Here is a 22,796-nt window from a genome sequence, read left to right as displayed (position 1 = left end):
TTGGCCAGGGTATGCTCTGTCTCTCACTCTGCCCCATGGCCTTTTACAGGCTGAGGATTATAGCAGATGGATGGATTCTCAAATCCTAGTGCTAAAGTAACATAATCTTAAAAGCAAGCTTGTTTCTGTTGCTTTAAGTCTTATGCTTTGCACATTTAAACTGTATGTTATCACTCTTCTAACAGCAGTTTAAAGCAAGGCAAAAATATAGAACAAATCCGAAACCGGTCAATACACTAAGTCAAAGTAAAGTCTGTCTTTGATCAATGCATACCCATGTGTTCCAGCTGTGAGGGCTGTTGCCAGATGGCCTGGCTCCCTTGCTTTGCATGGGCACAAATACTAGCTCCTGTCAATCAGTTCACACAGAGACCTTGGGGGAGGCTAGCCTCTGGTCTTTCCACTGGGTTACATGTGAGAATCTGACTGGCTGCAGAGGGATAATGAGGTCCAGCATTTAAACTGAGCGGCATGAACAGAACCCTGAGTTAAAAAGTGAAAATTAAAGGTCTCCTCCTGCAGTTTGTCCAAAGCTCACTAAATGAATAACCCTGTAAACCCTGTAGTATTATCTCAATAGGCACATTTTTCTTGAACTGTGTATTTTCGGTTCCAAGGGTGAAATAAAGGTTGTTTTAGTGTGAGCACAAACATTACGGTGCCTCCAAGACACTAAAGCTCTATTAATAGTCTTGCCCTCACCCTCGATATCTCTGACAAGCTGCTTTTCACTTGTCACCCTTCCCTGCCCTCTCATCTCCCTTCACCCTTGTCCTGTCCTTACTGTAATCTCCCCCAGCTGTTTTATTCCTCCCTCAAGCCCGTTCTCACTTTCGTTGTGCTCCAGTGTGCCTCCATAAGCAGCCCTGTCCTTCCTTCCCACATGCCCGTGTATATCAAACTATCTCTTGAGGAGCTCTGCCATGTCCCAAAGATGAAATAGATTGAATTAGGCAGGACTTTGATGTTGTGTGGATTCAAACCCAGTGCAGATTTTACAGGTCTGCTGCTCTTTGCTTGTCTCCAAAGATGTGTCCTTTGAGAGAAGCTAATGCAAAGTCACAGTAGAGCCACATTGACACACAACTTTCATAACACACAAAGGGACACTGTAGACTCTGCAAAGATCAATTTTAACATGGAGAAAGTATACTACACTACTCTTGCAGTGCCTTTTATGAATAAAAGATACTTGAAACTGTCCTTGTGGAACAAGACAGCCACAGTCAAAGTCTGAAGTCTAGAAATGTATTGAGTGAGTACCGGTCCCAAAGTTGACCTGCTGTTCACCATTCTCATTGCTTAACAAGTAAGGAAACGATCACATCTAAAGACATTTAGTGTCTTTAGATTTTCCCATCCTCTTCAGGCATTCATCCCAAAGGTGATAGGTTTTCCTCTTAGTTCTAACAGGAGACAAGTCAGATCATCACTTGGCAGCAAATTCACTATAATTTCGAAAAGCACTCTGTTGTGTTATGTAACGGACTGTAAAGGGAGAAAAAAGAAAAGGTTCACTCTAACTGTGTTAGCTAGAGTCATTAAAATAACTCTTATTGAATAACACTTAATATGGCACAGGATAACCAACACCAGAAATGAGTTTAGATGCATAGAAGTGTGAAACAGAGCATAAAAATGTATTCAGAAAAGTGAAGAGGTCTCTGTAGTTTTGTCATTTTTATCTCCAGTTTGGAAAGGAGAGGTTAGCCAGGGTCCAATTCCAGCAGGGGATTACAGTACCAATTTCTAATACGTCAAAAGAGAGAAAATCTGATTCACTCACAGAAACTTAACCTGGAGTTCTTGTCTTTATAGCTTTAAGTTTACACTTCAATAGACTAAACACCATTCATTCAAGTTCTCTAATTAAAAAGGTTGTCTGCCTGGTTTTTGTACCCAGTTATATTATAAAATAGCACGTCACAGTCTGCCCTAAATATGTGAGAGTGACCACGTCTGCTGCCACACACTGTCACAAGGGAGTAAACCAGCGAGAGGGAGGCCGTTAACAACGTCACCGTGTTGTTAAACTGCTGTTTGGCTGCTCACCTTCCCTGTCTCCTCCTTCTCCCCTCCCACTCGTGTCTACCCCCATCCTCCCTCTGCAGTGGACGTGCATCGCATTTGGAGCAGCAGGCAGCAGGTGGAGATGACATCATCTGCACTGCAGCACACTGCAGCACTGGGTCTGAACAAAGACATGTCAGCCCACTGCTAACTAACCCCCTCCCTCTCCATCTATCCATGTCTCTCCTAACATGTCAGACAGTAGCAAAAGGCAGAGCAGCCCTCTTACCAAGGAAGGTTATGGTGCTGTGACTTATCTCAACCTCTGACTCCCCCTTCTGACACAGCCACTCCAGAGTCCTGAACAGGCTTGTAACTATTAACCTTACTAGGCTCAACAAGCCCCCATGTGAATAGGTTGACATGGATCTCCAGTTTACATAGAGAATAGGTAAGCATAGACCCTAAAAATAAGCTCTGTTAAAACTCCTGTTTGATATGACTGTTCTGGTCACTGTTCACTTAGGTAGTCTGCAGCACACAGAGGAAAAAACGAAGCCCTTATTGTTGTCCTTTCAGTTCATTATTCTCAGTGCAGTATAATGTTACTGCGAGCAGTCATTTACCATCTAGTGACATTCGTTTCTGTTCAGCGATAGGCGTTACTTGACCTCTTTTACAGTGGCTTATAGGAGGTCCCACTGTGACATTAGCTTTCAGTGGAGCCTTGAGCCATGACTGCCAAGATACCGTAAAACGCAAATGTCATCAGGTCGTGCTGTGAAGGCTTCCCACTTAGAGTCATTAGGTCCTTACCTACGGCATCAACACTGAGAGTAGGCCAAGTACACAAGAAAAAGAGGCAAACAATTTTTTCATTGTTCGCCTCTCTCCCCATTTTTTTTGCCGGTGTTCTGAGTCCTTATCCTCCCCTTCATCAATAAGCCAATAGCACACAGGCAGACCATATACACACAGCCATGTTCCTGTCGCCTAGTTACCAGTCGGCAGCAGGTTGCCACAGAAACGGCCTCATAGTGGCTAAATGGGGAATGCTAATGCAGTCTTCTATACTCCCTGCTGCAGTGGGCTCTCTGTGCACATCCCAATCCACTGTCTGTACCCAACATGCTATGTTAGTGTGTGTGTGTGCGCGTGTGCATGTATGTGTGTACAAGCACTTGCTGTTAGTTGGCATGTGAGTTAGTGAGTTTTAGCAACGAGTGTGTCTTTTAATCTTGAAGTAACATATGGCACCAGGTTCCAATTCCAGTGGGTTGGCTTTTTATTAATAACTACTGAGATGCATTTTTTGCAGTGATCAAAACCAACCTGACAATATTACAGTCAACTTAACTTTCCAATTACGCTCTGTTTTATCTTTTGGGTTTGCTTCAGTTTAAATAGTCCTTATAAGTCATTCGCTCTGTCCTTTCCTGTCTTAGCTCTTGAATTATACAGTGTGTTTCTGACATAGAAAGTATCTTGTTGCAAGCCTGAAAATATGCACAGGACAACCACGCCATAACAACCAGCCTGTATCAGAAACAGTCTCTAAAAAAGCCTGTAAACATTCTCAAGTCTAAAGCACCTCTGTCCATTCAGATTTATGGGATATTTGTCTTTTAAAGGACTCTGTGCATGGGTGCAAGTTGTGATTGATTCTATACTGTCATTTTCTTAGTTCTCCTGCCATACAAGCTGATGGTAGAGGGGAAGGCTGGGACTTCAGGGCCATAATGGGCTATACTTAATCAGCTGTTGAATGCCAGCTGCCTGAATCCCTCTGAGGAAGAGTGGTTCAAATTTAAAATGGCCCTGCTCTCTGGCCAATCTTTCAACCTGTTTTAGTTTGCTGGAGTGGTGTTTGAGTGATGTGAGAAAGATGGCAGCAGGAGTTTAGTGATGGAAGCCATTAAGGAGTGATTGATAGGCTTTACAGATTATTTTAGTAAAGCCAATTGTTTTGATGAAGTGAATGATGGATGCACTTGTTTTCACTTACATTCCGGAGTGATAAATAATGATCCTAAGGTCTTGCATTATAGCTGAAAGTAATTACCTTTCCCTCAGCTTTACAGCACCTCAAAAGTAGGCATTAGTGCATTCGTTTTTAAATGGTTGATTGTATGCCTGACGATGATTAGCCCCAAGTCACTGCGACAGTTCTAGTGCTCCTCAGAGTAACATACTGGTGCAGCTGTGGTGCATACTGTGCGATCGTTTGTCTTATCAGGATACAGGGTTGTTTGTGCTTGTACGAGCAAACACAAGACATCTTTTTCTTTTTCTCACACCAGATCCTCATTGTATGCCAATGTGTTTTTCTGTGTCTTTCTCTTTGCCCAGATAACCAGTTCAGAATGTCTATCCTGGAGCGCTTGGAGCAGATGGAGAGGAGGATGGCAGAGATGGCCAGCCACCAGCAAACGAGCGGTGCAGGGAGTGGTGGAGCTGGGGGAGGAACCGGGGGAGGAGGGGGAGGAGGAGGTGGTGGTGGAGGAGGTGGTGGAGGAGCTGGCGGTGGAGGCAACAATAACCAGTCACAGGTAAAGAGCCACATCATACCCCTTGTGTTGTGCTGAATGACAGTCACTGTGCTTGTCACCATGGACAGCAACCGTACAAACAGTATATGCAGCAACCAATAACGATCTGCTGTTTTGTGTCTTTGAGTGTGTATCTGGCCAAACGCAAGCCAGCAGCTCCTTTGAGAGCCGTGTTGTGGTGGTCTGCGAGAAGATGATGAGCAGAGCTTGCTGGGCCAAGTCCAAGCATTTAATCCACTCCAAGACCTTCAGAGGCATGACACTTCTTCATCTGGCTGCAGGCCAGGGCTACGCCACCCTCATCCAGACACTCATCAAGTGGCGGTAAGAACATAATTCTCTAGTACTGGGCAATGGCGCTTTGTTCTGTAATTGATGTGCACATTAAAACAGAAGTGAGATGCTAATTGTTTCCTTTTTTACCAACCAGTACAAAGCATGCTGATAGCATTGATTTGGAGTTAGAAGTGGACCCTCTCAATGTGGATCACTTCTCGTGCACACCTCTGGTAAGGGAACTGAATTTAACATAAGACAATGCAAACAAAAATGAAGATAACCCTGGCTTGTGGTACAGATTAGCTCATTTTTGCTTTTTCTGCTTTTTTGTGTCCATCTGTATTTTATCTAGATGTGGGCCTGTGCGCTGGGTCACCTGGAGGCAGCGGTGGTACTGTACAAATGGGACAGACGTGCCCTAGCTATCCCAGATTCTCTGGGCCGCTTACCCCTGTCAATCGCCCGCTCACGTGGCCATACCAAATTGGCAGAGTGTCTGGAGCAGTTACAGAGGGAAGAGCAGCAACCGCCAGCCCCTCTACCACCTACAACTCGCATGTCTTTTTCCCCAGCCCCTGATGCCCCCACCACAGACAGCTGGATGGTCAGCTGGGCAAACACCAGTGTAGTAGCACCAAGTGGCAAGAAAGGATGTCCTGCTACCACAACAACCACACCCAGCACTACCAGCCTCAATCCAGGTTAGCAGAATGGAAGAAAAGTCACTGACTGTGAGATGCTTTATTTTCTGATATTCTGTTGCCATTTTCACACATTAATCAGATCAGAGCATTGTCCAAAGTTGCCCCGTCTCAATATAGCTGAGAACAGGAAACAGTCTGCTTGAGATACGTTCTCGCTGTCGGACATACTTTGCTTGATTTAGTTCGTAGTGATTCCTGGATAGAGTGTGCAGGAGTCAGAAAATATGTTGCCCACTTACTCTTCACTTAGCATCACACTGACTTTTTACCAGCGAGCTGCAGTGCATGTGTGAAAACAGCTTATAACAAACAAAATGTTTATTAGTGTGCTCTGCAGCTAATTGTTACGTGTTGTGTGTTTTTCTTTTCTTTTTTTTGCAGACTTGAGAAGACCAAGGTCAGAACCCTCCAACTACTACAGCAGCGAGGGCCAAAGAGACCTCCCACTAGCTAAAAAACATAAACCCAACCCAGAACTGTTTCAAACTCGGCCTGACAAGGCCATGTCTGTTCCTTTGAGCCTGGAGCAGCAACAGCTGCACAAGCTATCCTCGAGCACTAAGAGCCTGTCCTCAGAAGTCCTGAGCTCAGACAAAGGACTGTCTACTGGAGGCAGCACAGGGACAACAAGATGGACCTCCAGAGAGAGTTTCTCCAGCAGCAGCAACTTGGGAAGGAAGGCGCTGGGTGTCAGTGGAGGCAGCAGCTTGGGGAAGGAGAAACTGGCCAATCGGTTACGGCAGCGGGAACAGTTAGGGATGCTAGTGATGTCAGAAAGTGAAATGGCTGATTCAGAGCTGCTATCATATCGGGAGGATCTAGAGAACCAGGACTGCCTCACACAGATGGATGACCTGCAGGTGAGAGTAATAATTTTAAAAAAAAACATTCAATGTGGTCAGCTGATTGTGTAGAGCATGGCAAGTATTACCAGTCAATTGGTATGAGCCAATTGATGGTGCTGCTAAAGATTCTACAGCAGAAATGATGTACCATCTGATACAATATCAAATACAAGGCACATCACATTTAGTAAGTAACATTTGGCAGAAAAGTTTCAGTTCTAGCAGATCTTATGAATTCAGAAAACATTTTAAAATAAAATTTCAAATAAAAGTAAAAAGAACATTTGCAAACTTGCGTAAAACCACGTGTCAGGGTGTGGCACCACTTTGATAGGGTGACATACAATACAGCTACACAATCATCATTAAAGAAAGCTTTGCAGCATTATAACCTACCACTAACAACCACCATTTTCTTTTTGTAAGTTTTTTTTTCTGGCCTCCTGCATTCAGCAGGCAGAATACACCAGGCCTGGCATTCTGTCGATGCCCGTCACTGCATAATAAACTCTCTTTATTGATCCACTTCAATAGCCAAGGAATTGTTCCAGGGATTCAGTCTAACTACTCCTCTTACAAATGAAGTGTTATTTTTACCCTCCAGAAATATCACTGTCATCATTTTTATCCCTCTCTCCTTTCTGTTTCCCCTCTCGAATCCGCATTATTGTCGCAGCACCAAACAATTAAATTTGCATGACTACACCATAGTAAAACATAATAGGTAGTCTCTCAAACTGTATATATAGTAAAAAATACACTGACTCCTCACGGGTTTTCTTTTTTTTTCTTAATAAAACAGGTAAATATGATGACTCTGGCTGAGCACATAATTGAAGCAACGCCAGAGAGAATCAAAAGGGAGAACTTCACCGCTGCAGACTCTGTGCCCTTAGACACATCAGGGGTCAGCAACACCATGAACTGGCTGGCCAACTACCTGGGAGACGTAGAACAGCTGCCAAGCATCATACATCTACGGTAAGATTCACCGTGGTGCAAGGAATAGATATAAATATAGCCAACTGGATATGCAGTATCCAGTATATTGCATATCTAGTATGCCCTCCCACCTGTTTGAATATTTTCTCTTTTTTTCTGTGCTTTGTCTAAAGGTACCTGATTTAATGTGCTTTAATAGATAGACAGCTCAAGAGAACACATTTGTACATATATGGCTTTTAGAATAACTTTAAGTTTAAGTTTAATGTACTAGCTTTAAACATAATACTATAAAGGATTAACCGAAAGTGTAAAGGAATGGGATGTCAAGCTAAAGAGAGGCACTGTCTGATTTGAAAGGTGCAGTGTCAGATGTTTGTGTCAAATTGCTTTATAAAGCTGCAAGCTGTAACGCAGTGTAAAAATGGTAAATATTTTCCTTTCTTTTAGACTTAATGTAAACTGTAGAATATATAGAATTGAAGAGAAGATATGTGTCATTATCCTTCCTCAGATCTCTGTATAATGAACCCCTGACCCCATCATCTAACCCCAGTTTGAGCCCCGGAGGGTCTCCGTTGAGAGAGGGCCCCCTGGAAAGGTCAACACTTCCTTCCCCAGCTGACTGGAGTGAGTTCATCAATGCCTCCAACAGCAAAGTGGAGCGAGACCTGGCCCAGCTGACTCTGTCGGATCCAGAGCAGAGAGAGCTATATGAGGCGGCCCGCCTAGTCCAAACTGCCTTCCGCAAGTACAAGGTACAGGCCCCGGTGCTCTGGTGCCATAAGCTGTGGACTGGTGTGAAATAGATGAAACTGTTTTTGGTTTCAGGCCAGATGTTGAAGAGTTCACTTTGTTTTTGTTTGACTCCATATGGTACTTTGTTGTAGTAAAGGGCAAGATTTTTGATGTGGTTGATTTCATGTATTTTTTTTTCTTGAGATGTACTGTTTCTAATCATGGTTAATATCTATCTTTGTGTCATTCTCTGTTCTTCTGCTAATATACGCATTACAACATATACAGAAAAATATACAAATATGTCCCTGTGGTTTCAGCATGGGAAAGGAGTGGCTTGAGCAGAGCATGGCCTTGCTTAGAAGAACGACTGCACTGTCCCTTGTGTCCCTGCTGCACTTAGACACAATTACGCTAATGCTCTCCTACTTCCTCTTTGTCTCTGTCTCTCTCTCTAAGTTAGACGTATGGAGCCTGCTACTGCCTGTTTTAAACTAGCTATCAAAACACCAGTCCTTTTCCCCTTGCCCGATCCCATTCCTCAACTCCTTACCCTCCCCATAGCTACTTTTAATAAGTTTTCGTATGACAAACTGTTCACTGTCGTTCACAGTCGTCTGTTGTGCCCATCTGCCAGCTGATGCAGAGGTGGACCTTTGTCTCTCTGTCTCCCTCTCTCTCTCTTTCTCGAAAACCTCCCCAATTTTCACGTGGGTCTGGTCCACCAGGCGTGGATTTATTCCAGGGTGGCATTCACATGCTAGTGAACCATGTCACCAGGAGACCTCAGGGACACAGAGCCACTAATATCCTCTGTGGCAAAAATGGGCTCTGTTTAAACTTCTGACCTATACCACTTTACTCTCCAACAGGGGCGGCCGCTCAGAGAGCAACAAGAGGTAGCTGCTGCTGTTATACAACGTTGTTACAAGAAGTACAAACAGGTAGGCACCATAGTGCGTAATGTCTGAAGTTTTCAAAACATAGCCAAATCTACATCAGCGTTTACGTCTCAGTACTTCATTCATTATCTTTCCCTTTTCCCATCTACAAGCTAACATGGATAGCCTTGAAGGTAAAATGTTCTCATTGCCATCAGCTGATGTAATCGCCACACTTGTTGGTTGTGTTCTTCCACAGTGTGAAGCCATAGCACTGTTCGTCAGCAGTAACGTATTGCTTTGTTCATGTCGGCAGTATGCACTTTATAAGAAGATGACGCAGGCCGCCATCCTTATCCAGAGTAAATTCCGCAGCTACCACGAACAGAAGAAGTTCCAGCAGAGCAAGAGGGCTGCCGTGCTCATTCAGCAATACTACCGCAGCTACAAGGAGTTTGGCAGGCTGAAGCCACACCACCGCGGGGCTGCTGCTGCTCTGGTGCAGCACAAACTAAGGTAGACGTTCATCCACGTACTGAATTAACTGAATCACTCGAATCTATTCATTCTGAAGCTGAGACATTATATTAATGAAGCGACCGCTTTGTTAAACTACATTATACAAAATGATGTTCTTGATTTATTGGACTTGACTTTGTGAAAATACCCTTTTAATGAGAGAAGTCTAAGCACTTTGGAGATGACTCATAGTCATTTTCAGTTTATTAATTGTAGTGTGTTTTAAATGGGCACCTTTTAGAGTTTCAGTGAAAGATAAAAGTTAAACTATGGCTCTGCAAAAGATGCTTTTCCGGACAGTGAGACGCTGTTGTCTGTCTGGTGTTTCATAGAAGTAGTCTGCTCACAAAGAGGCAGGATCAGGCTGCCAGGAAGATTATGAGGTTCCTACGACGTTGTCGCCACAGGTAGGCTCTGTCACTGTCTCAAACACACGATAACATACTCATTTATACATAGGCTAGATAGAGTTCACTGTCAGATTTACTGCAGCGGTTGGCCTAAAAGATTAATATCTCATTGAGATGATCAGTTAGTCATTGTAGAAATTGCTGCCATGTTTTCATCCATCTCTAGATTATTTTTTTTAACTCTGTGTAATGATTTTATTTTTGTGGAAAATAAATGGGTAGTTAGAAATGTCCCCAACACCTAAGCTCCACCTCCCTTCCCCTCACTATACCTGGCCCCCACCCGTTCTCGCCCCCTCCTTCACAGTACCTACTGTGTGCTAATAGCTGTCTGGTATTGTTTTGCTGTTTATGCCAAGCCCCTTGATGGACCATAGACTGTTCAAGCGGGTGAGTGCAGCCTCAGCAACTCAGTTCGTGCCTCTCTTTCTCTCTCTCTCTCTCTCTCTCTCTCTCTCTCGCTTTCTCTCCTTCTCGCTGTTTATTCCGTATGCCTCTTTCTCTCTTACTTCCTGTTATGTCTCACTCTTTAATAATACAATTATCTCCTCCTGAGGTCTCAGCATTCGCATTCTCTCCCTCCTTTCCTCGCCCATTTTCTCTTTTGCTCTTTCTCTCCCACCACCTTACCCACCCTTCCTCATTATCCATCACTATTGCTTGATGCCTGCTTGCATGAAGGCTGCCGACTGGAGCCACAGGTGGACTGAGAAGCTCAGATTTAGAGCAGAACATATCAAACTAACAACTTGCTTATGAATGACAAAATCACAGAAACACTTAACAGATACTACTTTGACTCTCTTTATCTCTGTCTTTCTCTCCTTGGAAATTACTTTTTGTTTATGTTTTTTTTCTTTTCAGCTTTTTGTGGTTATGCAGTTTGAGAGAACAGGAGGCTTTTTCTCAACCATCTTTTATTCTGCTGCATGACAAGTGGTGACAACTATGGGCCTTGCTTTTATACCTTTAGGCATGCTATGGGCCTGGTGTTTCTCAAGTAGCTGTCTGTCTGGCTGGCTGACTGTGTGCAATGTTTCTAGCCACTCGACAGACCGCGAGGGGATTTAACCCCTCTCTAACTTCTGTTTACTAAAACTGTGTGAAGCTGTGTTATGCCCACTGAATCATCAAGACAAACCAATAAATAAGCCAATAGTGTACTAAAAGATTCACCTAAATGGGGAAATGGTGCAAATATTGTATGCATAACTTAACCTCTGATTCTGAGACATTAAGATTACATGTGTTTACTCTTTTTTGGATTAGTTGTATGTTGTTCAAAACTAGGTTACCATGCTTTTAGAGCAGATTAGATTGTTAATGTTACCACCTGTTATTGCAAGTGTGTCCTCTGTACTGTGATATAGGTTTGAAGCCGTTACAGAAAACAAAAAACCCCCACACATATAATATAAAATAGTTTATTTCTAACACCAGGACAACAACACAAAGCTTTAATGGATCCATACCTCCAGGCAGTATACCAGCTCAGCATGACAAGATCCACCACTGCATCTAATCATGCAGCATCACAGTCTGCTTCTCTTCAATACATACATGTTGTAGTATTGGTCTTCTCAGAGCTAGTCTAAATCCATTACAAAGTGGTGGTTGTTTACCATAAAGTTAGCCTTTACGGTAAAGCTAATTGTTGTAACAGGCACTACTTGACTGATAATGAATCAGTCCTTTGTGGAAAGTTTAACTTTGTTTAATCTGCTATTGTTCATAAAATCTAGTGTAATAATGCATGGATTTTAGGCATAATGATACTGAGCAATAATTCTATCTGTCAGAATACCACATACTGGTAGATTAGCTGAGAAAAACTGTAATTATTATTAACAATATTGTGATAATACTGTTTATGTATCTGTATTTATTTTGTCACATTTAATCCCACTTCTAAATATTTTGTTTTTACTAGTAATGACTCTGTAATTATGCTATAACAGTTCCTTTTGTTCATTACAAAGTGAAAGCATTCTGACCAGCATTTCCTTTCACAGATGGGCTGTACTTCCTACTACTGGGCTGGTTTGATATTTTTATGTGTATGTGACTTAGCAAACTCAAATCATGGCTGTTGCATTCATGGACACTTTGTTTTTTTCTGTGTTCCAGGGTGAAAGAATTGAAAAGGGCCAGGGAACATGAGACCCCTCAGAAGAGCTCCCTTGCGATGTGACATCACTCTCCTGACTCCTCTTTTCTTTTTTGTTTGTACCCGAGACATTTTACAAGAGAAACTGAGAGGAAAAAAAAAAAACACCACCAATGCAAGCACTGCAATTATTACTACTACTGCAGTGTTACTGGTTCAACTGCGATTACATATACAACAGCATTTTTTTCACATATCTATTCTTTCCACTGACTTGATTTTGGTTGGAGAGTGGCAACTTCTACAGGATTATAAACTAAAAGGGTAGGGGTGGGGGTGCAGAACATTAGCTTCTTGGCATTTTTTGCACTTTTTCATGGATTGCTTTGTCTTTTTTTGAATATGAAGAGGATTTGGACAGTGAAGGAAGCAAACGCGGGACAAGAGGTGTAAACTGTGGCTGCTGCAGAAGATCTCAGAGGACAGAGAGACCATGCCGAAATACTCTGAGCTCTAATTGTATTTCATAATTTTTTAAGTGACCAAACAATTCATTTGAAGAAGGGATTTTTTTTACCAAATATATTAATAACCCACACGCCCACTTCTATCCACTGCTGTAGATTAATATTCAGCTTAGCCCAACAATTCCTCCTGTCCCACTGTGCTCTACCCCACCAGTCTACCCACACAGGTGGAGCTACAAATGAATGTAGTTGGGGGCTTACCATACTGAAGCAGATGGGGGATCAAATATTTGTTTTAAGATTTCTTTTAAAAAAAACAACTATGCTTTATCATATATATATTGTCACTTTATTACTTGAATTGTTCCACACTGTCCAATGTATTTCTTCCATCATGTCCAATGTATTGGTGATCTGTATCTTCAGGCTATATGTTGTTAAATCCTACCAAGAAAAAAATGCATGACTTCTTGGCAAGAAAAGTCTTTGCTTGTGTGCTTTGGTCTAGTCTTTCAGCCTATCCTCTGGTTTTGGTTTTGTTTCCACTCTATTGGTCCACATATCTGTACTCTTCTCTATGAATTCCAACATTTCATTGATGAAGCTATCCCTGTATTGTCTGATTTCTTTGTATTTCATTTTGGTTTGCCTTGTTGGTTTGATTGCTTCTTCGAAACCTACAAAGTGGAAAAAAACCTGGCTTATTTTGTGTTGTAATGGTTATGGTCATGCAGGTTATTACTGTTTTTTTGAAGTGAACTTCAGAGCCTGTGAAGGTTTTTGAGGGGAAGATCACATACATTGCCTTGACGTCTTAGAGATTCTTTGAGGGGTCCCTAAGCTTGTCCCAAAATAGGGGTTTGACAAATCCATATTTTTGACAATTGAGCGATTTCTGTATATAAAGAAGGCTGAAAGTACGTAGGGATTTAAAAAAAAACATGTACCCAAGGGGGATTGTATTTTAGAAATATATTATTTTATTCATTAAAATGGGTCAAAAACAGGTAAGAGACAAAAACAGAATATTTGTATAGTTTCGTTTGAATGCCTAAGAAGTATGGTTGTATTGTTTGTATATAGTGTAAATACCTGGGATAAAAATGAGCTATGTGCATGAAAAGTATGAACAGAGTCAAAAGGGAAAAAAACAACAAAAGCAGTAGTGGCTATGCTCTGTAAAATTAAAACTATTTCACTATTAGAGTATTTTATTTTATTTTGATTGTTCTTGAGAAGAACATTTTGCTAAAGCATGATATTATTGCAATATGAAAAAATAAAAAATACTGTATTTAGTGTTAGGAGAAGTCTTCAAAATTATCTTAAAACAAGTATGGTTGTGTTTATTTTATTTTATTTTCATTTCTTTCTTTTGGGCTACCAAGAACCTTTTGCCAATGGTGCCAAGGTATGTGAATGCTATATAGCTTAAGAAGAAAATTAAGTTAATTTTTGCAGAACAGATAATCATCCAGTGAAATACACACTAGCACTGAAGATCATCACATCAAAACTGGCAGAGGATCGCAAAAACGTTAAGGTACACAGTTTGCAAAGAAAGTCATATTCGTGCTGAAAGCATTTAAGTCTGTCACGCGTGCACCATTTCTACAGATAAATAGAGCATTTATCAATCACCGAACACACCGTAACAAAGTTGAGTTACTTTTTTTGTTGTCATTGCAAATGGAATGTGCTGATTTCTCATTGCTGAGGTATTATCTGATCTTTAAGATTGTAAATGGCAGCCTTGCCCGTGGTGGACATATAAAACAATTCACATTGTTACTCTGTCCCTGAAAAAGATGGGAGTAAACATGCAAACTTTAATTTACAATTTGCTGCATCGACCGACACTTGGAGAATTCAGAGTTGTTCCTCGTAGTCGAGTAGTGACGGGTGTTTCTCTGTACGGTGTTTCGGTTAAAAGCACTGGATCAAGGCTGCCAGAGTCTAAATGTATATGTTGTATTCCATGTCAGAAAAACGCGTTTAGTTAAAAACCACATGTAGCATTATGTCCATGACCACATTTCTTTGCCAAGCAGCTGAAAACAAGTTTGCAAAATGAACTGTGCCAGCAGTCAAAGGTGCTAAAATGATTCTAAACAGAAGGATGGCACTGAAAGTAGTCACTGTCCTCACTACAGAGTCCAAACAACTGCAGAAACTAAAGTGCAAACCAGTGCACTAGTGCCATTTGTAATTATGAAAGATAAGATGCATTTTGTGCATCGGGTTATTTATAAAATGACAGTATAGCAGAGAAAATGTAATTGGGATGGAGGAACAATTTGAGAGATAACAACAGTAAAGCTGCTGGTTCAGAGGTGCCTGTTGGCTGCTGTTTAATCCCTATTATATATTACCACCATAAAGTCTATCCTGTATCCAAGTATTGAAACGTGATTATTCAGCCAAGTGCCACTGGAAAACTTGAGTTTTGTTTAGTGAACTGTTGTCATGTTTGTTAAATTATAATTAAGCCAAATGTGTATTTTTCCAATTTATTTACTTGAGTCACTGTTTTTTTAATTGTTTGTTTTTTGCTGTTGTTTTTCCAGTCACCTGATATGTAAACGTAATTTCCAGAGTGTTTATGTAGGAAGTGCCTATATTCATATCCTAAAAACAGTAATCCAGTTTCAGAATACTTGCATTGTATCTGAGGTTGATGTGAGAGAACGCGGTCACCCACAGACAGTGTTCTATCTTCCACATAAATACACACGATCGCCACTGTTATACCATTCCACTCACCAAAGCCACAATTATATGCCTGCACACAACACTTATAATACAGCACTCAAGCTTGTCAACATGCTAGCTTTTTTCTTTCTTTGTTTTTGTCTTCTTTTCCATTTTTTGTTGGAACAGCTTGTTAAAAACCACATTTAGAAATGCCACTACTGGAGTTTGTTGCCTTGCATTCATCCTCTAGTCTGTGGTTAGAATGCGTAGCCAATGCAATGTTGCGGCAAAAAGGAGAAGGATTTATTATGCTTGCATGGGTAAAATAGTTAACTGGGTGACAGAAGTGCACCTAAAGCATGCTTATTTTCCTAGAATCGGTAGTCAGATAGACTTGTTAAAGGACTTACTGTTCTGTAAAGCAATGAACATTGGTTTGAGGTGTCACAGAACTCAGAAAGACAGAGGGCATGTGACTGAAGGGCAAACCTACTAATTGAGCCAGTGATCAATACTCAGTAGCTACTGATGATTTCATGGCAAAGCATGAGGACGGGATTGTTTTTAGACAAGCTCTAACTTTTTGTTTTGTTTTTGTTTTTTAAAATCCTTTTTAATCAGTAGATTCCCAACTTCAAATAAGACAAAAGGACAAGGGTAGAGACATTGTGACAGTATATATAGCAACTAAGTGACACACGGTACACACAAACACACGCACAAGACACCGCACAGCACACATGCTGACATGTCAGGTGTCAATTTCACTTGTACATTGAGTGGTGAAGGCAGCATTGTTATTATTTATTTATTTTTACCCAGACTGAGGGACTGGTTCACCTCCCTTCTGTATTTTACTCAGGGTGCCAAAACGGGGAGGAGGAAACAGAGCAGGACATGTGATTCACAGCAAGAGAAGCTGAAATTCAAAACCCCTTCTAGCAGACAAACAGGTTCAACAGTGCAAGAGTGAAATCTTTAACACGGCTTGCTGTAGTGTATGAACAGTTTCCTCAAAATAACCTCAGTACACACAGTACTAGAGCCCTGAAATGATGGTTGTTTATGTATATGTCTTTAAGATAAATGATTTGACGCTTTTTCGTAGAAAGCTGTCATATTATTGTGTAACTTTGGCCACTTCTTTAGGCCTTTATAATTCATTTAGGTGACAGTGTAGAGGGTATTTATGATTAAGAGTGTAGCTGTATGAAAAGCTTAAATCTTGTTTTTACTGCCATTTGTGAATGGGACGGCAGGTTAGCTGACAGTATTACTAATTTCGAGATGTTCTGTGAATTGACCTGAGAATCTGCCTTTCCTCCTCTTCTTTTTCCGAAGCACCCCAACCAGAGAAAGGTAGGCACATCAGGACAACAGAACACAAACAGATTTACAGTATATTCCACTTGTTGACACAGAGCAATAAAGAACTATTTTGTGGAGACCTTATAGACCTAGCAAAGTTTAAAATGATTGGACACATGTAGTCGACTTACTCTTATGCAAATGCCAGTATTGCAAGACAAGCATTCAGTAGTTTATGGACAGCAATTATATGGCACCCTTTACCGAACTGCACGTTTTCATCAATTCCAAACTGAGAAGAAAAAAAAAAAGGCCCTGCTTTGATAGAAAGCCATGGGTCCTCGACACTTTGCATGTGAACTAGTGTTAGATCTATTTTCCTCTCCTCTATAGCTGTCTTTCTCTCTGTCTTTCCCTGTTATGTGACCCAATTTTTCTCCGCTCCCAACCCCTATCTTTAAAAATTTCATGTCCTCTTGGTTCTCCTAATGTGTTTTGCTTTCCTCCTTTTTCTCCCCTTCTCTTGTTTGTAAGTTTTATTTTTGTAATTGTGCATGTACAAGCGTCACTGACTCGATGGATATGTTAAAAAAAAAAAAAAAAAAAGAGATTTCAGCTGCTGAAGCCATGCAAAACGTTTTGAATTGCCCTTAAAATATGGAAGATGTTTTCTGAATGCTTTATATTCTTTCTGCTGTAAAATAATAAAAAAAGGAAAAAATGAAGAAAACTCGAGAACCAACTTTGCAAAGTCTTTTTGTTTCCTTTTTCTTAATTTACGGAAGGCATAGTGGGTTCACCTTTTACCAAGAAAAGACAAATACATGATTTATTTACAATATTTTTTTATTTCTGTTCAACGAACAGTGCTATATAATCTTTGACTTTCACGTCTAAAAGAAATTTAGCCATACATTGGACAACCAATGACTTTATATGTGGATTTCACAGTTCTAACTAAACCCTAATAAATCATCTTAAAGCCTCTTAGCAATATGTTTCAATCACAGATGGGGCATTTTGTGTATGTCTGTATGCGCGTGTGAGGGTGTGCGACTGCACATGCGCTTTATGCATGTGAGGTATTTCTTATTTATTTTGGCTGCATGTGCCAGTGTGAGTGTAAGATGTTTGATTTTTTTTTTTCTTTCAGTGCAAGCCCTGCCTCGTGCCTGTTTTCAGTCACTGTTTTAGACACAGTACTTCCAGAAACACTCTGAATTCCCTCCTCTCTTCCTGAACTGTTTCCGGATGCCCAGCGCATGGCTGAAAGGATTTAGGAGACTTTGTTTCTCCAACAGGACCTGAAAGACAAGATAAAGCGATTTAGTGAATTAGTCACAGGGTGTTGCTCACATTACTTTGATGTTTTAGGAATAGCATTCACTGAAAACCTACCTCTCTTTTGAGCCCCCTAGGAAGCAGACCTGTTGTTCTGACACCTGAGAGAAAAGGAAACATGGTAAACATATGCTGATAGCTTAGCTGTGTTTCTGGGAATGTCAGTAGAGTTCATTTAAAACAGATGTACTGTACTTTTTCTACTCTTATGATGATGGTTGCTAACGTTAGACACGGCCATGGTTTGTATGTGCTATGTAAGTTTAGGCCCTGTGTGCTCATTGTCAGACTATTTTTTCTGCTCTTAGATCTGCATGATGTGAAAAAAGGGGATCTCATAAAAGTACATAGATATGTTCATTTGGTTATCTCAGGCACTCGTCTCTGTTTGAAAGGGGCAGCGACTCAGAAGAAAGTGGGCCTAAATGAGGAAGAGGAGTTAAAGTTGGGGGGTTTTCAGGCAGTAGATAAATGAAGGGGCTGTACCAAGTGTAAGATTTTTAAACTGTAACTAATGCAAAGCTACTCTAGCAGAACACAGCATATGAAGTATATGAAGCTCAAAATGTGCAAATGAGCTTTAAAAGTAAGTAGTGCTCTAGTAAGCATATTACTATGTAACTGTGTATGAATCCACATCTAAAGCACACTCTTTTCCGCAAAATTAAGTCATGTAAAGTCACGTTTGGTCAATGCACGTTTCTTACCATCTCTGTTGATCTCATCAGATATTAGAGTGGAATATCTAGGGCCTGTACCGTCCTGCTCAGAGAGAGGCAGGTCATCCAGACTGCTGATTCCTCGGTCCTCCGCTGATACTGAGGAGAACCAAACAAGCCCACACAGTTGGTAGGAACACCATTGAGAGGTACGGATTCGTGCTGTGAACATTTTGTAATCTAATTCTCACTGGTAATCACAATAAAGCATTCGAAATAATTGAACAAAAACTCAATCTCCTCTCTGATGGCAGAACTTTGGCATGTGAACTTTGGCAGAGCAATCATTGTTCAACACTGCAGCTCTAAAGTAATTACTTCAAGGCCCCAGGACATGACTAGCTTGCCATTAATCGTTGCAAATTATGTTTTATTACTAAAAATGCTAATCAAGGGACTGACACAGGGAATTACTTTGTATAACAGCTATAATAAAGACATTACTTTCCACTCACCAGGTCCTGGATACGGCATCTCAGCAGATTCTGTAATGGGGTGGGCCAGCAGTGGGCTTGAGGCCACAAGCACAAAGGCCCAGGAGAGAAGATGGTTACACTTCATCAGTGCTGATGGAAGTGGCTCTGATTTGCACAGAGGGTGAAAAGGAGAAATCTACGTGCTCTGCTGATCCTAACGGTGTTATATAGTTGAAGCTGTAGCCTAACCCCTTCCCACCCACTTCCTGCATGATGCACAGCAGACACAGACCTTTTCTTGCTGCTACGGACGACAACATCATCCAGAGTCGCACTCTTGTGATAAATCAACAGGTGACTTATAGTCTCAATAAAAAAAAGATGTGAGTTGGCCCATTCTTCAAGGGCATAGTCATATTTTACCTGCTCTTAAGGTTGATTGAATGTTTTTTTACTGACTTTGTAAAAGGTATCGAGGCAGGTGTTTAAGATGTCACGTCAGTGTAATCCCACGAGGGAGCAGATGGAGAAACAGGGCAGACAAATGACTAATATTTTTATACTACTAGTTCATTAAACTCTTGGACCATTTGAATCCTCTGGCTGTATCTCTGCAAACAAAGCCCAGCAAACCCCTAATAAATCTGTAATTATTTAGAGAGGTGGAGTGGACTTGTTAAAATGTTGAGGGCCATGTTGTCTATAAGCCGTCTGACATTTTAAGACAACAAGAAAATGCTTCCATGGACCACTGAATCAGACTGATTGATGCATTTTATTTAGAAGCCTGGCGGTTTTAAGCTTTTATATCTGTGCTTTCACGTCTTAGTCATGCAGTAAAACGAAACTTTATGAGTACACCAAGCATCACTGCTCAGCCTAACAGAGGCTTGGCTATTGAGTATGAGATGGGTGATGGGAGGGGGGAGTTATTTACAAAGTCATATTTTGCACCTCTCTGTGTAATTTGTATATTTATTAGATGTATGACATCAGCGTTCAGTCCCTGATAATGAGAGCCAATGAAGCAACAGTGACATTTTATTTTATGCTTTGCATGCCAGACACTCCATTAGGTGTTGCTATATATCATGAAATGCAATTAAAATTTATATTCTGAATTATTCGAGGCCAGTGTGCCAATTCCAAGTTATTTCAGCATCTATAATAGACTATGGCTCCCCCAAACTTGATGTTTTTCCTACTCTATGCAGTCCTTTTGACAATTTAATCAAGAATTTCCTCCAGGCATCGGTGTTTTTGGGAAAACATTTTTAATTGCATTTTATAATAGCATTTTTAATGCAGTGTCGCCTGATCGCCATATTCACGAAATCTTTGAATGATATTATGTACTGTAGATGGTGAGATATTCAAAATCTTTCCAACTTTACATTGAGGAACATTACTCTCAAAGTTTTCCACAATTTTTAGATGCAGTTTTTGTTTTTCGCAGATTGGTGAACTTCTGCCCATCTTTACTTCCCAGATACTCTCCCTCTTTAAGATGCTCTTTTTATGTCTATTCATGTTACTGACCTGTTTCCAGTTCAGAATGTTTGTCCAGTTGCTTCTTTTTAATACCACTGACCTTTTCAGCCTTTTTTTAGCCTTCTTCCAACTTTTTTCAGACATGTTGTGGCCATCAATTGCAAAATGAGCTATAAAATTTTCATAAATCAGTAAAATGTGTCTGTTTACACATTTTTATGTTCTGGTGTGAATAAAATATGAATTTATAAGATGTGCAAAAGTGATGTTTGGTTTATTCACATTTTACACAGCATCACAACTTTTGGAAATTGAGATTGTACTAAAGTTTATTTGAAGCATGTATAAGATTTTATCTGGCTGAATTAGACAACTGAAATTTCTCAGTAAATCACATGATAGGGTTGGGCTGGTTTCTCTGTGGGTTCACCCGAAACCTTGGCTGATTGTGACCCACACCCGTTTTCACACCTTGGCTCTCGTGATTAGGTAGAGGATCAACAGGGGTCGACAACCCTCCCATGCGGCTTAAAATCTGGGAAAAAAGACTCAAACTCTTTCATGGCATGCATTTTTAATTTCTCTTTGTTATTTGGGCTGATTGGGCAAAATTTTGTATTGTGCTCTAGACAACCCAAAATGTGATGTCTACACACCAGGTCCTAGGAGGTTAAAGAAGTCCAGACGCTTTTCTTTCCAAGCTCCTTAGACTACGATGACCTGGATGACTGAGAACCTTTAAGATAAGATAAGAGATAAGATAAGATAAAACTTTATTAATCCCTCGGGTGGGTTCCTCTGGGAAATTCGGTTTCCAAAAGCACAGCACCGACAGAAGTTACAGTTACAGAATATTATATATATATACACACACACACACACATATATAAATACAGAGACATATATAAATAAAATATATGAAGGGGATAAATAGAATAAATAGGAATAAAAATAAAAATACAAGTGAATTGCACATTTCAAGTATTTAGGTCTATTGCACCATTGACTATTAACAAAAGTATTGCACAAAAGCTATTGCACAGTGAGGTGAAGAGGCACTACAGCTTAGTTGTTCCCCCCTCCTTTGTCCACCTGTTCTCCCCCCCCCCCCCCCTCCAGAGAGGAGTTAAACAGTTTGATGGCGTGTGGGACAAAGGAGTTTTTAAGTCTGTTAGTTCTTGTCTTGGGGAGAAGCAACCTGTCACTGAACAGACTCTTCTGGTTGTTAATGGCCGTGTGCAGAGGATGCCCAGCATTGTCCATAATGTCCAGCAGTTTTTTTAGTGTCCTTTTCTCTGCCACTGTCACCAGAGTGTCCAGCTTCATGCCGACCACAGAGCCAGCCTTCCTGATCAGTTTCTCCAGCCTGGATGAGTCCCTCTTTGCTGTGCTGCTCCCCCAGCACACCACAGCTTAGAAAAGTACTCCAGCAACCACTGACTGGTAAAACATCCTCAGGAGCTTCCTGCAGATGTTAAAAGACCTCAGCCTCCTGAGGAAGTACAGTCGGCTTTGGGCTTTTTTATACAGGTGCTCTGTGTTGCATGACCAGTCCAGTTTATTGTCCACCCACAGCCCGAGGTACTTGTACTTGTTGACCACCTCCACCTCCTCCACCTCTATCTGAACCGGCAGTGGACCTTCTCTGGACCTCCCGAAGTCCACAATCAGTTCCTTAGTCTTTGAGGTGTTGAGTTGCAGGTGGTTTGTGTGACTCCATGCGACAAAGTTCCTCACCAGACTTCTGTACTCCTCTTCCTGATCATCCCAGATACACCCCATGATGGCTGTGTCATCTGCAAACTTCTGAATGTGGCATAATTCAGAGTTGTAGCAGAAGTCAGAGGTGTACAGGGTGAAGAGAAGAGGGGACAGCACAGTTCCCTGTGGTGCTCCTGTGCTGCTGACCACAGTGTCAGACGTGATGTCCTTCAGCCTGACAGACACAACTGAAAGTTCCATCTCTCCATCTCAGCTCCATAATAAAATACTGAGCAGGAAAACACAAAGAAGGAATTTCATATTTGGACATTGTTAGGTGTGGTATAACAAGGCCATTCATAGTCTTGGCGATGCATACAGAGAAAGAGGCTCGTAGACACAAGTGACGCCTTTTATTTCATGGTATGGGAATAGCCTCGGGTGACTACTTTTCATGCACCACACAAAGTCTAGAAAGATGCTTTTCGCTGGCTTAACACCTGCTAAAAATGTGGTCACCACCAGGTGGAAACGCCATGTGCTAGTTGAATTGAATGAGACCCCCTCCAGCCCAATCTCTTTCTCTCCATCTGTTTATTTCTTTGATACTCTCAAGTTGAATTCTTCTTCTTCTTGATCTGATTCCCATGCTTGTTTGTTTTTTGGTTAATATGC

The 22,796-nt window shown here is 41.1% G+C and overlaps 2 protein-coding genes across 4 annotated transcripts in view; one reads left to right on the top strand and one right to left on the bottom strand.

Moving 5' to 3' along the window:
- Positions 1 to 12,068, top strand: part of camta1a (calmodulin binding transcription activator 1a) — a 278,666-nt gene extending 266,598 nt beyond the window's left edge. The window contains exons 12-24 of one of the 2 annotated variants that reach the window (XM_085344133.1): positions 4,360 to 4,559; positions 4,687 to 4,883; positions 4,990 to 5,068; positions 5,191 to 5,539; positions 5,924 to 6,402; positions 7,190 to 7,368; positions 7,844 to 8,087; positions 8,940 to 9,011; positions 9,122 to 9,142; positions 9,265 to 9,464; positions 9,800 to 9,874; positions 10,237 to 10,267; positions 12,005 to 12,037. In XM_085344133.1, the coding sequence (XP_085200259.1) occupies positions 4,360 to 4,559; positions 4,687 to 4,883; positions 4,990 to 5,068; positions 5,191 to 5,539; positions 5,924 to 6,402; positions 7,190 to 7,368; positions 7,844 to 8,087; positions 8,940 to 9,011; positions 9,122 to 9,142; positions 9,265 to 9,464; positions 9,800 to 9,874; positions 10,237 to 10,267; positions 12,005 to 12,037 (2,159 nt within the window). Of the gene's footprint in view, positions 1 to 4,359; positions 4,560 to 4,686; positions 4,884 to 4,989; positions 5,069 to 5,190; positions 5,540 to 5,923; positions 6,403 to 7,189; positions 7,369 to 7,843; positions 8,088 to 8,939; positions 9,012 to 9,121; positions 9,143 to 9,264; positions 9,465 to 9,799; positions 9,875 to 10,236; positions 10,268 to 12,004 lie in introns of both variants that reach the window. The other variant, XM_085344132.1, reaches the window with a different exon arrangement.
- A 5,575-nt stretch (positions 12,069 to 17,643) lies between these two features.
- Positions 17,644 to 19,074, bottom strand: LOC146610908 (urotensin-2-like). Of its 2 annotated transcripts, none has more exons than XM_085345086.1 (4): positions 18,969 to 19,074; positions 18,502 to 18,612; positions 17,852 to 17,895; positions 17,644 to 17,757 (listed from the first exon to the last, which is right to left on the bottom strand). In XM_085345086.1, exons 1-4 carry the CDS (start codon positions 19,072 to 19,074, stop codon positions 17,644 to 17,646), a joined length of 375 nt encoding a protein of 124 aa, XP_085201212.1. The 2 variants fall into 2 exon arrangements, with proteins under 2 accessions (XP_085201212.1, XP_085201214.1); XM_085345088.1 differs by having other exon boundaries at positions 18,502 to 18,606.
- Between the last annotated feature and the right edge of the window lie 3,722 nt (positions 19,075 to 22,796).

This window comes from Diplotaxodon limnothrissa, linkage group LG20 (genome assembly GCF_057381915.1).
Source record: "Diplotaxodon limnothrissa isolate DT_005_m linkage group LG20, D_limnothrissa_male_GT1.1, whole genome shotgun sequence".
Lineage (NCBI taxonomy): Eukaryota > Metazoa > Chordata > Actinopteri > Cichliformes > Cichlidae > Diplotaxodon > Diplotaxodon limnothrissa.
This window is presented reverse-complemented; position numbering and strand designations above follow the sequence as displayed.